This window comes from Ceraceosorus guamensis, assembly GCF_003144195.1.
Source record: "Ceraceosorus guamensis strain MCA 4658 unplaced genomic scaffold IE81scaffold_2, whole genome shotgun sequence".
Classification (NCBI taxonomy): Eukaryota; Fungi; Basidiomycota; class Exobasidiomycetes; order Ceraceosorales; family Ceraceosoraceae; genus Ceraceosorus; species Ceraceosorus guamensis.
The window spans coordinates 464,451-477,150 of record NW_020289997.1 but is presented as its reverse complement, the minus strand read 5'-3'; the positions used below and the strand labels follow the sequence as shown (position 1 = coordinate 477,150).

General features: G+C 55.3%; 4 protein-coding genes across 4 annotated transcripts; 1 reads left to right on the top strand and 3 right to left on the bottom strand.

Moving 5' to 3' along the window:
* The first annotated feature begins 1,218 nt into the window (after positions 1–1,218).
* IE81DRAFT_319518 (hypothetical protein) lies at positions 1,219–3,931 on the top strand. Its single transcript, XM_025512743.1, has 7 exons — positions 1,219–2,092; positions 2,187–2,960; positions 3,036–3,191; positions 3,261–3,395; positions 3,484–3,635; positions 3,716–3,735; positions 3,801–3,931. Exons 1-7 carry the CDS (start codon positions 1,510–1,512, stop codon positions 3,808–3,810), a joined length of 1,830 nt encoding a protein of 609 aa, XP_025373296.1. The 5' UTR covers positions 1,219–1,509; the 3' UTR covers positions 3,811–3,931.
* Positions 3,932–4,070: 139 nt separating this feature from the next.
* On the bottom strand, positions 4,071–4,640 carry IE81DRAFT_344197 (hypothetical protein; the record flags this gene model as incomplete). Its single annotated transcript, XM_025515785.1, has 1 exon — positions 4,071–4,640. The coding sequence occupies one exon, from the start codon at positions 4,638–4,640 to the stop codon at positions 4,071–4,073; it is 570 nt and encodes a 189-aa protein (XP_025373295.1).
* A 43-nt stretch (positions 4,641–4,683) lies between these two features.
* IE81DRAFT_344196 (hypothetical protein) lies at positions 4,684–7,248 on the bottom strand (the record flags this gene model as incomplete). Its single annotated transcript, XM_025515784.1, has 1 exon — positions 4,684–7,248. The coding sequence occupies one exon, from the start codon at positions 7,246–7,248 to the stop codon at positions 4,684–4,686; it is 2,565 nt and encodes an 854-aa protein (XP_025373294.1).
* A 3,982-nt stretch (positions 7,249–11,230) lies between these two features.
* IE81DRAFT_84201 (hypothetical protein) lies at positions 11,231–12,498 on the bottom strand. The gene is made up of 4 exons (XM_025517688.1): positions 12,139–12,498; positions 12,009–12,066; positions 11,715–11,935; positions 11,231–11,635 (listed from the first exon to the last, which is right to left on the bottom strand). Exons 1-4 carry the CDS (start codon positions 12,301–12,303, stop codon positions 11,396–11,398), a joined length of 684 nt encoding a protein of 227 aa, XP_025373293.1. The 5' UTR covers positions 12,304–12,498; the 3' UTR covers positions 11,231–11,395.
* Positions 12,499–12,700: the final 202 nt, after the last annotated feature.

The window sequence follows — 12,700 nt, the reverse complement described above, 5'->3', positions numbered from 1 at the left end:
AAATCGAGAATCTGTGGCTGAATCGAATTTCGGTGGTCAAATGAGCCTAATCAAAGATCATTTAGTGTGCCCTCTCGGTGCTTTTGCCGAACATATATATAGCCTCCGCGCCCAAGCCGAGCATCGACAGATGTCATGATCGAAGCCTTTTTTTTATCACTTTTCCGCCCCTGCCGCCACCGCGTCGCAAGCGACCCCAGGAGAGATGAAACGGGCGACCCCTCATTGACAGGCCTTGGGTTCATCTGACACGCTGGCTTGTGCCGAAGGCCTTCTTCCGGGTCGAGTTAGCCCATGACAGCGTCTCGTAAGCATCGTGTACTTGCCCCTTGAAAAGGGGTGCACGAACTCTTGTAGCGGTGCCACGACTACATCTACCTGTGCGCTTTTGGTCAGGAGGGGATTGGGTGAAGGTGTGCCAAGGCATCGGATGTCGCTGCCTGTGGATGTCGCTAACTGATGGCCCCCCCCGCATGATCTGCTCGAGCGACCTCGTGCCATCTTCCCGCATCTTGGGCCGCATGGCGAATGCCGAGGTGGCCGAGTCAGTGTGCGTGGGTGCGATGATACAACGACCCTCGCGCAACACCTTCATCTTCGTGTACGAAACGGTCGACAGTGTAGAAGAGCGCAAACCCTTCAATGCCAGATAGCCAAGTGACCGAATGTCTGGCCCGGTACATGAGAATCCCAGTCAGTCTGCGCAACGGTGGACTGACTAGCAACGGAGGCATGTCCGTGGTGTGATGCTGCAATGACCCGGCGGTCGAAAATGGGAAGACACTAAGCGGAGCTTGAAAACGACAGTCTCGTGTGTTTTCCGCCCGATGCCGCGGGAAAAAAAAAAAAAAGTTTGCGCGTCTCGGCTTCTTGCGCGAGGCATGACACGAAGCTCTTACCTCGCATCCCAGCAGCAGCAGCCGATGATAGTCAAAATTTTCCACCGAGCTGCTGCCCGCCCTCGTGTTATGACTCGAGTCCACACAACCCCTCCTCCACCCTGCTGGTGCTCGGAAGGCTCAACCCATGGACCGACCAGCAGGACAGCAGGCCGGATGAGATTATCTCGGCAAAGTCGGCGTCGAGCTTGACGCTGGCATATCGACTCTTGCTGTAGGTGCACTGGTCGCTAGCGCTAGCAAAGGCAATGCGAATACCAGTAATGCAGCATCGCTTTGGGGGGGTCGGTCACAGAAGAGCTTTTGCATCATCAGTAGACGGAACTGCGTTTGGAACTTTTCTGACCTGCAGGTGCATTTGCACTCGAGACTGATAAGCGAATTCAAGGTCGCGTGGGTGGGTGGTCAATCAGTCTCAACCCTTTGGCTTGTGGGCAAGGCGATGTTGTGCTTTGCGAGTGCCTGACCACAAAAAGCAGCAAAGGGTGGCGAAGACTCATCTCATATAGATACAGAGCAGCGACTCTTGACTCGAGATCTTCGCACCAAAGTCCCTTCAAACGTCCCTCCTCTTCATCCTTGTACGCTTGCTGACGAGAAGTCGCCCACAATGTCGCTCCGCGACGAGATTGAATTCACGACCCTGGCCAAGAAACCGAGCAGACAAGCTGCGCACCAGTCGGGGGAGAAGCAAGCAGCAGCTAGCAGCTCGCGGTCACAGAGTCCCAGTAGCGCGGATGGCATCGAATGTGACGCAAAGAATGAGAAATTCTTGGCAGTCATGGAGACCGGTCCCACGGCGGTAGACGCGTCGGTGCAGGAGGCCAACTTGAAGTCCATGGGAATCATTGAAGATGAAGAGGATGGCCACGTCACTCGAGGTCTCAAGCAACGACACATGGCGATGATCGCGCTGGGTGGCACCATTGGAACGGGTCTCTTTGTCGGGCTGGGAACGAGCTTGGCGAGCGCCGGACCATTGTCGACCCTGCTCGCTTACAGCTTCATGGGCTTTCTCGTTTGGGGTCTGATGATTGCTTTGGGCGAGATGGCTACCCTCTTCCCGACATCTTTCATCATCCACGCTGGAAGGTTCGTCTCTCCTGGATTCGGAGCAAGCTTGGCGTGGATGTACTGGTTTTCGTGGGGCATCTGCATCCCTACCGAAATCAGCGCGACTGCATTGATCATCGGTGAGTTGGCGCGGACTGCCTGTCCATCAGTGGAATCAACATGTTGAGCTCTCGTGCTCGGATCTTTACTCCTCTTGTGGCTTCGAACCATCAGGCTTCTGGGATGTGGAACAAAAGATCAGCCCTGCTGTCTGGATTTCTATTCTTCTGGTTCTAGTCACATTTGTCAATTTTGCTGGGGTGCGGTGGTTCGGAGAAGTCGAATTCTGGATGTCGACGCTCAAGGTTGTGACGGTCGTCGGCCTGATCATTCTGATGTTGGTGCTCGACCTGGGAGGTGGGCCCACCGGCGAATTCATCGGCGGGAGGTACTGGCGCGACCCAGGTCCAATGGCGCAATTTCTTTGGACTCGAGGCGCTGATGGAGCACCTGAAGGCGGAATCTCTGGATCGTGGGGCAGATTCTTGGCATTCTGGAGTGTGCTCGTATCTGCAAGCTTTGCTTTTGCTGGCACCGAAATTGTCGGCATTTGCGTAGGAGAGGTCGAAGCGCCCCGGAAGAATGTGCCAAAAGCTATCAAGAGGGTCGCGTATCGAATTGGACTCTTCTACGTTCTCGCCGTCCTCTTCGTGGGCCTTTGCGTGCCTTACACCGACGACAGGCTTCTCACAGACTCCAGCACCGCTTCAGCCTCCCCTTACGTCATTGCCATCGAATCTGCGCGCATCAAATTTCTACCGAACCTCATCAATGCGGTGCTCGTCGTCGTCACATGGAGCGCGGCTCAAGCAGATCTTTACGCCGCTAGCAGAGCTCTCTATGCTCTCGCGCTGGAAGGCAGGGCCCCGAGAATCTTCCGCAAATGCACTAAAGCCGGCCTTCCCTTCTGGTCGCTCGTCGCCACGTCTTTATGGGGACCGCTTGCTTGTGAGTCTGGCGTCGTTGGATGCTGCTGATGTGCTTGGATGAGCTCGCTCTGACCTGGAATCTTCCTCGACTCAGACCTGGGCATTGGATCGATCGGTGCCGAGAAAGCTTTCGGTTACCTATACGACCTCAGCGCTGTTTCAATCCTTGTCTGCTGGTGGGCGATCTTGATCACCTACTGTCGTTTTCACCGTGGACTTGGCTTGCAAGGTCTTGCAAGGTCGGATCTGCGTTAGTTGCAAGTCGGCGGTATTCGGTTTTGGCGAACAGGGCTGACCTCTACCTTACTGGCCATTCTAGCGTACATCGCACCGTTGCAGCCATACCTGAGCTGGTTTGTGGTCCTGATCTTCAGCATCATTATCCTATTGGCCGGCTTTCAGGTCTTCATGAGGGGACTATGGGCGGCTGACACGTTCGTGACCACATATCTACGTGAGTACGCCTGGGTAACTAGCCGTCAGGTTCGGTGTCGCAGACAAAGGAGCTCATTCTGTCTCTTGTTCTGGAAAACGCATGCCAGCGGTCATTGTGTTTCCGATCGTCTGGGTTGGATACGACCTTTGGCAAGGTACCAGGGTGGTGTCATATCGAGAAATGGACCTGCAGTCTGGCAGAAGGGAAATCGACGAGTTAGAAGAATTTGCGGCTCTCAACTACAAACCGGACAGTGTGGTGCGTGCGATCGGGCCCCTTCGGACGCTGTGCGTATGCTACACAAGTCTTCTGACCCATCATTGCCTCCTTGTCTCCAGAGCGAACGCATTCTGAATTGGTAAGTCGAAGCTTTGGGGGTCTCCGGTGTTGCCGTGACTGATCACGATGCTCGTACACACCCAGGCTATTTTGAAGCGCATTTCGATACTGTACTGCTTGGTCTTTCGATTCTTGGATGCGGTATATTGCTACATGTATTATGATCGCAATGACATGGGAGGACTTTCGTGTATGAGCTCGGAGTCATTTGTGGCTAGTTGCGACGTGAGATTCGCACCGATGGGAACACGGAAACGTGGCAGTGGTCGTGAAACCGGCTTGTCATGGATAGGGAAGAGAGATACAAGTCCACGTGGTCGCTCAAGCCCTGCGGATTCGGAACGTTGGGAAGGCTCAAGAGAACATGAGGATGCCGCCGAGCGGCCCGCTCTCCTGGAAAATGGACGAAGTCCGTGTCCAGAGGTCCTCCGCCATCTGGATCGGCACCGTGCTTTCAGTGCCAGTGGTATCTGGTGCTGCGGCAAGAAGGCGCTCGCCGTAGTCCTGGCACGTCCAGTAGAGATGTTGCAGGCCGAGAACATCGGCTGACGCGGCACTTGTGACCTCACTGAGCACACTGCGCGCCTGTCTAGTAATAATCTGTACTTGCTTTGCTAAACTTTGCTTTTGCACCAGTGTGCTCCCGGCTGCATCCTCTCTGATCCTAGCACTTAACACAGCAACAGCTGTCAAAGCTAGATGAGCCGTCGAAAGCGCCGTGCTAGCGAGCAGTGGACCCGCGAGCGTTGCCAGCGTACGAAATCCCGTCGACGAATTCGAGAGGTCACACAAAGAATCCACCATTTCTGCGAGGTCGCGAAGGTCGAGGCTCTTTGCGGCAAGGTTCTCGACCCGAAGGCACAGGATTCGAGCTCTCTTGAGATTTTGCAAGACAATGTGAAGACCTCTGCGACCAGGCAGCATGGCGTCAATGGAGCTGACCACCACGATCTTGTGCCATACACACTCACCTGCGCATATGGCGAACCTGGTCTGCTTGATTGGAGCTCGAGATGTCCATCTTGGAGTCACTGTCCGTAATTGCGGCGAGCTCGTCGTCTTGAACAGCAAGACGAGGCAGGAAAAACCCAAGCATTTCGAGCAAGATCGCACGATCGAGCGCGCTAGCGGCAGGCGCGTGGCTCAAATTGCGGACAAGATCAACGACCTTGCTGACCCTAGAGCTTTTCTGGTCCAAAGCATTCCCTCCTAGCGAGGTGATTTGTCGACTCGCAAAGCTTTCCGAAGCCTCGCGACCACCAGCGAAGAGGGATCTGTGAATTTCATCGAGGAGTAGAATTGCCGTTTGTCTGGCACTCCAGCCTGCGCGATCATCATCAGGAGCTTCTGCTGCACAGATAGCGGCCTCAGCTGCTGCCAGATGTTGGCGACTTTCAACGCCTTGGCGAAGGCGATGTATGACCATGAAGAGATGAAGGTCACTGTCAAAGACTCTTTCAGCTCGCTTCTCCTCTGTCCGACGCCGCAAAAGCTCCACCGTCTGTTGCACAGTCGAAGCTGATTGATGCAGCAAAGCGACTGGCGGTACCGTCACCCGGCCTGTGCGGATCAGCGTTGCTTCGAGCGCCGTGAGAGATTGATGCATCTCGAGGCGTGACCGATGGCGCCAAGCATAGTCTCGATGCTGCAAAGGCGGCAAAGCAAGATCGCTCCGTCGGGCTTGTAGACTAGTCAAATGCTCTACAGTGATGTGAAGTCGAGTAACATCCGCAGCTTGAGCCAGGCGCGACGGGGTCAGAAATGGCAGTGCGCGGTAGATTTCGGACTTGAAGAACCCTTGAAAGGCAGCGTCGGCGTGATCGAGACGAGCGGGTAAAGTGTCGAGACCTGGAGGCTTTGCTGCTTCATTCCCGGCGCGTTGCGTGGCGATGTGGTGGAACCACGGCCTGCCGTGAAAATCGTTGACGGACGCCATGGACCCTTCAAAATCACGGGATCGCTCATTGCTCTCCGCCTCGGAACAGAGGTCACTACCTGGCGAGTGGAGATTCTCGTCTCCGATTGTATCGGTTTGCGTTAGTGAGTTTGAGATTGTAGCGAAAGGCTGGCTCCCCAGCGCTCCCAAATTGGATGATGGCCGTCGACCACTGCGAGTGTCGGATCCCATGTCGTCTTCGCCAGGCTCGACCACGTCATGAGCTGGGGTCTGCATCGCATCTCCATCGCTTCCGCTCTCCTCACTTGACGGCGCACCCCTAACGGGTCTCTGTGATTCGAGAGCAGCTAGACGACCTTCTAGCTCCTTAACATACTCCTTGACTGAAGTTCGCTTCGGTGCCCGCTTGAGATAGGTGCAAGGGATCCGGGCGCGAACGCAGTTAGAACATGGTCGAAGAATGAACATGTCGTTCTTGCTCTCCGCCCGATTGGTAGCCATCGACTCGGGGTGCCCTTCTTCGCCTGGAAAGACTCCGACGACATCGCACTTGGTCTTGCGACGGCGGCAAGGGTCACAGGCCCTCGAAATACGGAGACGTTTCCCCGATTTTTGCATTGATGACTCGCCAGAAGTCGGTCGTTCCGCTGTGGAGAGGTCTGCACCGTGATTGAACGTCCTTGGTCCGTCATTTGCCGCAATGTTCGCGGACATATGCCAAGTGTCAGCGTCACGGAGCGGCACCTGTCCGCTGTAGCCCACTTGGAGCGGATGAGGTTGGTGAAGTGCATGTCCGAGTAGCCCTTTGCGATGAACAGTCATTTGTCGCCTCGACGGCGACAGAGACCGCAATCTCTTGGAAGATGAAAACGACTCTTGATTAAGAGGTAGCAAGTGGCTTTCCAAGTCTCGAGGGGCAAGTGGCGCTGCAAAGGAATGGTGGTGTGTGTAGCCTAGCTCACGGGGCGGTGTCAAAGGGTGATGCGGTGCCACACCGACGCCTGGCAAAGCATTTCTATAGGGATTCGAGCTTGAAGACGCACTCGTGATGTGTGCATTGTTGTTTGGGGGAGTTGCATCTTCGGTCCTGACATTCTGCGCCCCAGACTGGTCGACGTGTAGCAAGGAGGCTGGCAGACCACTCGGTTCTTGACGTCTACTAAATGAGTGAGACCTCCAGCGCGACGAGTGCACATTGTGCGAATCTCTCCCTTCGGATCTCTCGGCGAAAGATGTGCGATGCCATGGCGTCGAACGTGTAGCTTGTGTTGGGCTATCGAAAGACATCTGGGAGTCTTCTGGGATGCGACGACGTCCTGCATGGAGGCTTCCCCGTGCTGCAACATCTGCGTTATCTGGCAAAGCTGGGAAGCGTGTGGCCTCAAATTGATGCGAGGAGGGCGGGTGAGACTGAGGCTGGCTGTATCGAGCTGCTGAGTGGGGTGCAGGGGCTTGAAGGACCAACCTGTCATCGCGATCGGGATGCCATGGGGAACCAGAAGGGCGCAGCTGGTGCCTGGCCGCTTGGCTCGACGCTAGAGGCAGTAAGGGTGGTAGTGTGATGGGCCGGGCGGGCCTCTGCTGATTGTCGTCATGGATTCCAGGCGAGGAACTGCCGGGGGGTTGGCGACTCATCGAGAATCAGCTGGGCAAGAGGAGGATTTGACAACCGGTCTTCTTCTATGCAGGCTCCGTGGTGCTACTGCAATGCGACAGCGCCAGGCTTGCCGGAGTGGCGAGGCGAGTGTTGCGATGCCCGTCCAGTCGACAATCAATAGTCATGAGTCGAGGAAAGGAAAGTGGCAGCTTGTGGAAGTACAGGCGGCTATGAGAAGACTGCGCAACCATTAATGACGTGAGCAGAACGCAGCGAATCCTAAAGTAGTTGGACCTTCACTCAGACTACCCCTGTAGTCACAAGGGCGCGAGGGGCAGCAGAGGGAAATGATCGTAGTGTAAGTGTCTCTGATTCCTACCGTATCCTTGTGGTTGGCGAAGTGCTGTGTAGTCAATCGTCTTAGTTCCGCGGCAATCGTCGTGGCTTCGATGCCACTTCAGTACCTCACGCGTTTTCAGCGGACGGACTTGAGAAAGTTCGGAGTCTGCAGCGCCGACCGATAACTCATACCTGTCACTCGTCCACCTAGCGAGCTCTGGGCGATTGAGCAGAATGAGTCGTGGGAAGGCGTCGTCAAGCAGGCTTGACTCGACGAGCCGACGCACTCAGGCAGCTGAAGCTCGCTAAAGGCAGTCTGAGCAATCTGGTACGTTACTCTTCTGACGTGCTTTCTGACCTTTGAATAGCTTGCTGGGGGTCAACCTCTCATGACAGCTTACATCCGACCAAGACGGCGCAGTGCCCGTCAGAATGCGACACACCCTCTGCCGTCTTCCTGAAACCACTATGACTACTGCTGCAGGACTGCCTTCAAGAGCTTTCGTCCACCACGGCGTATTCGAAGCCAGCAGCTCCTGGAGCAATTATCCGACGTGGTCTCGAGCTAAACTTGCAGCCACGACGGCAATCAGGGCGCGTTGAAAGTTGGAGCCGATGTTGTGTGCCGTCAGCACGGCGCAACGGCTCGTCGCAAGCCGAGGCACCAGACCACGCAGATCTGAAGATTTTCGAGTCTCGTGACTGCTAGGCCTGGGCTGTAGGCACGAGACTGTATCAGCATACGGTATCACAATGTAGTAGTAGTAGTAGTAATCAACGTTTGTGAATGCTGCGCGAATCGGGAAGCGTCGGTCCTAATACTGTAACAGGTCAATTAAGGCTCCGCTATGTAAGGGTGTTCGGTGCTTCGTGCTGTGCTTTGCCCCCAAGGTGTGCATAGAAGGTGCTACTGCTACACTATGGTAAGCGCCCAGAACTTCCTCCGAATCATGCTGGCACCTGCCTCGCTGAGTGACCTGCCGAGAGGCGGTGCCATCCAGCTCTATGACGAAAGGTGAGCTGGTGGGGCTGCAGTCACTCGCTCTAACTACTGGGTGCTGTTGATACGGACTCCCGGCTGCGCGGTACTGCACGGTACATGCAACTGCCACTACTAGCGCATGTGTACGTAACACCGTCAATTGCGGCTTCTCTTGGCGCGCCCCGGCCGCCACGTTTTCATCAACACAGCGCAAACGCTCCCGCGGAATCTGCCTTCGAAGTCAGATTGTGATTGTACTTTGACTGTGCTGCCTTCACCCACCGATTGGAGGGACTGAGAAATTCGCTTGGCGGTGACGATGAGTCGCAAGGAGCTGGGTCAAGTCGAGAGCTCATAGCATGCTTTCTCGCAGTGCGAATGGCCGACGCTGTTGGGCATCGGAAATGACGCTCAAGACTCACACTCCGCACTGCTTTGTTGCTGCGCGCGAGCAGGAAGGTTCGCATTTACGATGATGCTCAAGACACGCGCGGGCACAGAAGCTTGCTCCACCGCTTTGTCTGTCATCTTACGCTTTCGGCATAGTAGAATAGAGTGAGTGTGAGTACACAGAATGCATAAATTGGTCGACAGGAGGCATCGCAGTCTTTTCGCTTGCGGCTGGCTCGATCATATGTCGGTCTTGCGGTGGGAGACCCCTTGTAACACTCACTCACTTCAGTGAGCCTGAGTGCTGACATGCGCCGAAGAAAAGCCAGATGATTGAGCGGCGAATTGAGCGCATGCCGGATCTTCCTATGCACGACACATCGGGTAGTCTCCTCGCAAAGTCTGCTGCGGAAGTGGTGGCAGACATTCCCGATGGAGCTTGACATGCGCGCTACTGCAAGTGGCCTGCGTCGGAGTTTCGCTCGTCCGGATTCAAAGCCGATGTGACGCATGTTGGCAGCTGCTTCGGAATCACGCATCAGGACAGCAAGCAGGTCGTGAGCGTAACCTTTGCTACGACACCCCAGCCCGTCACGCTACCCGCGAAGCGATCACTGTACACACAAATCCGGAGCGACGTGAAATGAGTTTGTGTCCAATAGACCTGCGCTGTGACTGCAGACCGCGGATGCACATTCATATTTGGGCTGCAAACAGCGTTTGCACTTGCAATCAGCGTTTGCATGTTGCAAGGAATTCTAAACTCATCACGGACGCTTGGAGCAGCTTGCGACCAAGCTCTCGGGTGGTCTCCCAAGCACAAGGCGAAACCTTGCTTGCCCCAGCATAGAAACGCAACATCGGCGACTGTTGTTTCTAGATTGACAGTCACCGTACCGTCACCAGTCCGAGTGCATGCAACGGTGATTGATGAGCATCCGAGCGTCTGCTCCGTCACACTCTGACGCCTCTCTACATGTGTACTCTTGACTGCAGCCGTTGAGAACCTTGAATACTTTAGCGGAACATAGATGTAGTCGCGACACTAGGCGGACATTGAGTCGCGAGTGCAGAGGGACGGCCCTCGCACGAACCTGTCACGCTCGGTTGTTTGTTGAGCGGTGTTCGGCTGTCAGCAAGCCGGCTGCACCAAGCTTATCGACAGTCCACCACTCACTGACTGACGACTGACTGCCATGACTCACGACTGCTCGTGATTGTACCGCGCTTTGCCCGCAGCGCGAATAACGGAATTACGAGCAGCACAGTCTGTATCCTGCGACTTTGTCAGTCAGAGTTTCGATCGAGTGTCTGCATCGGGCGAAGCTCTGAGAGGCGTCGGACGTACCGCCGCACCTGCTCCTGACTTTGCCCGCAAACGCCTTGTATCGAGACCTTGCATATGCAAGCGAGCAATTAGCGTGTGTGCTATTCTTGGCCTCTGTGCCGTGCATGAGACACGATGACGAGATTGCCGCATAACAGCACGGCAGATGATCGAGCTGGCAGACAGGTACTGTGGTGACTTATAAACATCGAGACTGGTTCGACACGCGCGCTCTCAAGCTCCGTTTCACACACACACACACCACAGCAACCTCCGGTTCCCGACGCAGGAACGGGCGGGCCGCAGTAGCCCGGGTATTGCGGTATGTGAATTCCAGGTTTGTTCAGAGTACGTAAGCGGGCAAGTCGCCATGCAAGACCCGGTCGCGGTGCGAGTGTCTCTTGTTGGAGAGCGGTTCCTGGCAAGGTAATCAGCTTGCGATCACGAAATTTGAAGGGAAAACAGGGGAAGGAATCAAGGTGACTTGAGGTGGGTCAAAGCGACTTCGAGTTTTTTGCTATCTTCGCGCCATAGCTGAATCGTTTTCCTAGCTCCAATAGTAGTAGTACTCACGAGCAATTTTGGCTCATTATGACTCGTGCCTACCAAGTGGCCCAGAGTCACGGGTGCCGATGTAGAGGTGCCTGATACAGATAGGCAGCGCCACACCAAACCCCCCCCCAACGCACATCATCGTTTGAACAAGCCGGATACCGGGTGGCCTCACCATTTGCTTATCGTTTGCGCCCGTACGTGCATCGGGGGTTGGTGACCAGCGCTTACAGCGCCGACGGTGTAAGGTTGACAAGGCTCGCATCTACAGTAGTCAAGGGTGGATTGTGCGTAGTGCGTAAGTGAGGCGGACGCCATTCTGCGAAAGGAGACTGGGACCGCTGAAAAGTTCACACCGAGCGGACGACTGCTTCAGAATGCCTTCGGTCTCGAGGCTGGGTCAAGCCTTGCTTGGGCAAACATTCCCGGGGCTAGAGACGACAGCAATCGCCAGCTTACAGAGAAAGTGGGGCGGCCAGCTTCCGAACTGATCTTCAGCACCCACCGCCTCCACCCGCTCCCCCTCCAGCTGCTGCACCGCCAGCGGCAGATCTTCGTCGAGCTCGATCTCGCTCCATGAACATCCGACTCTGTATCATTGGCAGCAAGGGACCAGTAATGTCAGGCAAAGATTGAGGATTGTTAGAGAACGCCGGTTTGATATGGTTGGGTTGGGAAAGACTCTCACCAGGCAGCACATCATCGCTGCAAACAGCAAAGCGTCTGCACCGAGTGGCACCGTAAAGGAGACACTTCGATCCACTTTCTTGTCGTAGGACACGTAGTCAATCAGTACCCCATTCATGGTCAACGAACCTCCACGTTGTCTTCCGGACTATCGACGCCGTCGCCCAAAGTGTCAAAGCACGCGTGAGCCTCGCATGGCTACGGATCCGCGAAGAAACCTCGCTCACCCGTTTGCAGTCTATGATGAATTGTACCTGGCCATCGTCCGAAGCTCGGTTCGACACCATCACCTGCAGAACCTTTCGCGAAGAATCGATGGGCTTTGCGACCAAGACTGGGTTGGTTTCTTGACTCTCTCCGGCCAGATAAGCGGCCATTTTGGTCGAGGCGAAAGCTCGGTGTTCAACATCAAGGCTCAGAAGGGGTTTCCCATCGTGCGAAGTGATCACTAGGAAGGAGACGGCGCTCATTTTGAGCAAGCTGAGTCGGCATCCTGGACTAGTAAGCCAGCCTCCACTTACTTTGACGACCTCCATGCTTTGCCGACACGCGAAAGATCACCTCGCCAGTGAGGCGGTCCTACGGAAGCAAAATAAGACTCTTGCTGAGCCGACCTGAGCGCGCAAACTTCAATGCGCAAAGGTAACGCACGGTGACTGTGGCTGCGTGGCCAGCATTCTTGAATGGATTTTTGCTTCGAAGAGCGTCCAAGCTGAGCACAAGAGGCTGTCCATGTCTTGTGAAAGCCTCATTGATGTGCACGGGCCCCTTTGTAGGTCGAGGCCGCGGTAGCTGCCGACTATGCGTAGATCCCATCGTCGATGGGTCTTGCTCACCGAACGTGTGAAAAGGGGTCCTCGATGATGATGGGCAGAGGTCTCAAGCTTTGCGGATCCAGGACCTTTCCCTGTAGCTCTTACATCACGAATGGAGATCAAGCGACTGCTGACTGACTCACGTGCGCAATCAACAGCGTGCGAAGAACCATCCATTCTCGACTCATGACTGTTTGTGAGATGCATGCCAACAACGCCTAGCTTCCCCTCATCCAAGCTCGTTCGTTGATCACTGGCTTCTCACGCGCGGCGATGCAGCTGCGAGAATCCGGCGCGCATGATGCGGTGGCTGTGCTGCGTGTCGAGCGCGCGCATCAGCGATTGAGCGCTTTCGCGCAGCTTATTTGATTCAAGATTCAAAATTGATGCATACAAGA

What these genes read in the sequence shown, in the direction of transcription:
- IE81DRAFT_319518 (XM_025512743.1), top strand. Translation starts at nt 1,510, where the DNA reads ATGTCGCTCCGCGACGAGATTGAATTCACGACCCTGGCCAAGAAACCG. An exon ending in CGCGACTGCATTGATCATCG is followed by an intron (nt 2,093 to 2,186) that starts GTGAGTTGGCGC and finishes TCGAACCATCAG; the next exon opens with GCTTCTGGGATGTGGAACAA. An exon ending in TTTATGGGGACCGCTTGCTT is followed by an intron (nt 2,961 to 3,035) that starts GTGAGTCTGGCG and finishes TCCTCGACTCAG; the next exon opens with ACCTGGGCATTGGATCGATC.
- IE81DRAFT_84201 (XM_025517688.1), bottom strand. Translation starts at nt 12,303, where the DNA reads ATGGGATCTACGCATAGTCGGCAGCTACCGCGGCCTCGACCTACAAAG. An exon ending in GCCACGCAGCCACAGTCACC is followed by an intron (nt 12,067 to 12,138) that starts GTGCGTTACCTT and finishes TTGCTTCCGTAG; the next exon opens with GACCGCCTCACTGGCGAGGT. An exon ending in TCATCATAGACTGCAAACGG is followed by an intron (nt 11,636 to 11,714) that starts GTGAGCGAGGTT and finishes CGGCGTCGATAG; the next exon opens with TCCGGAAGACAACGTGGAGG.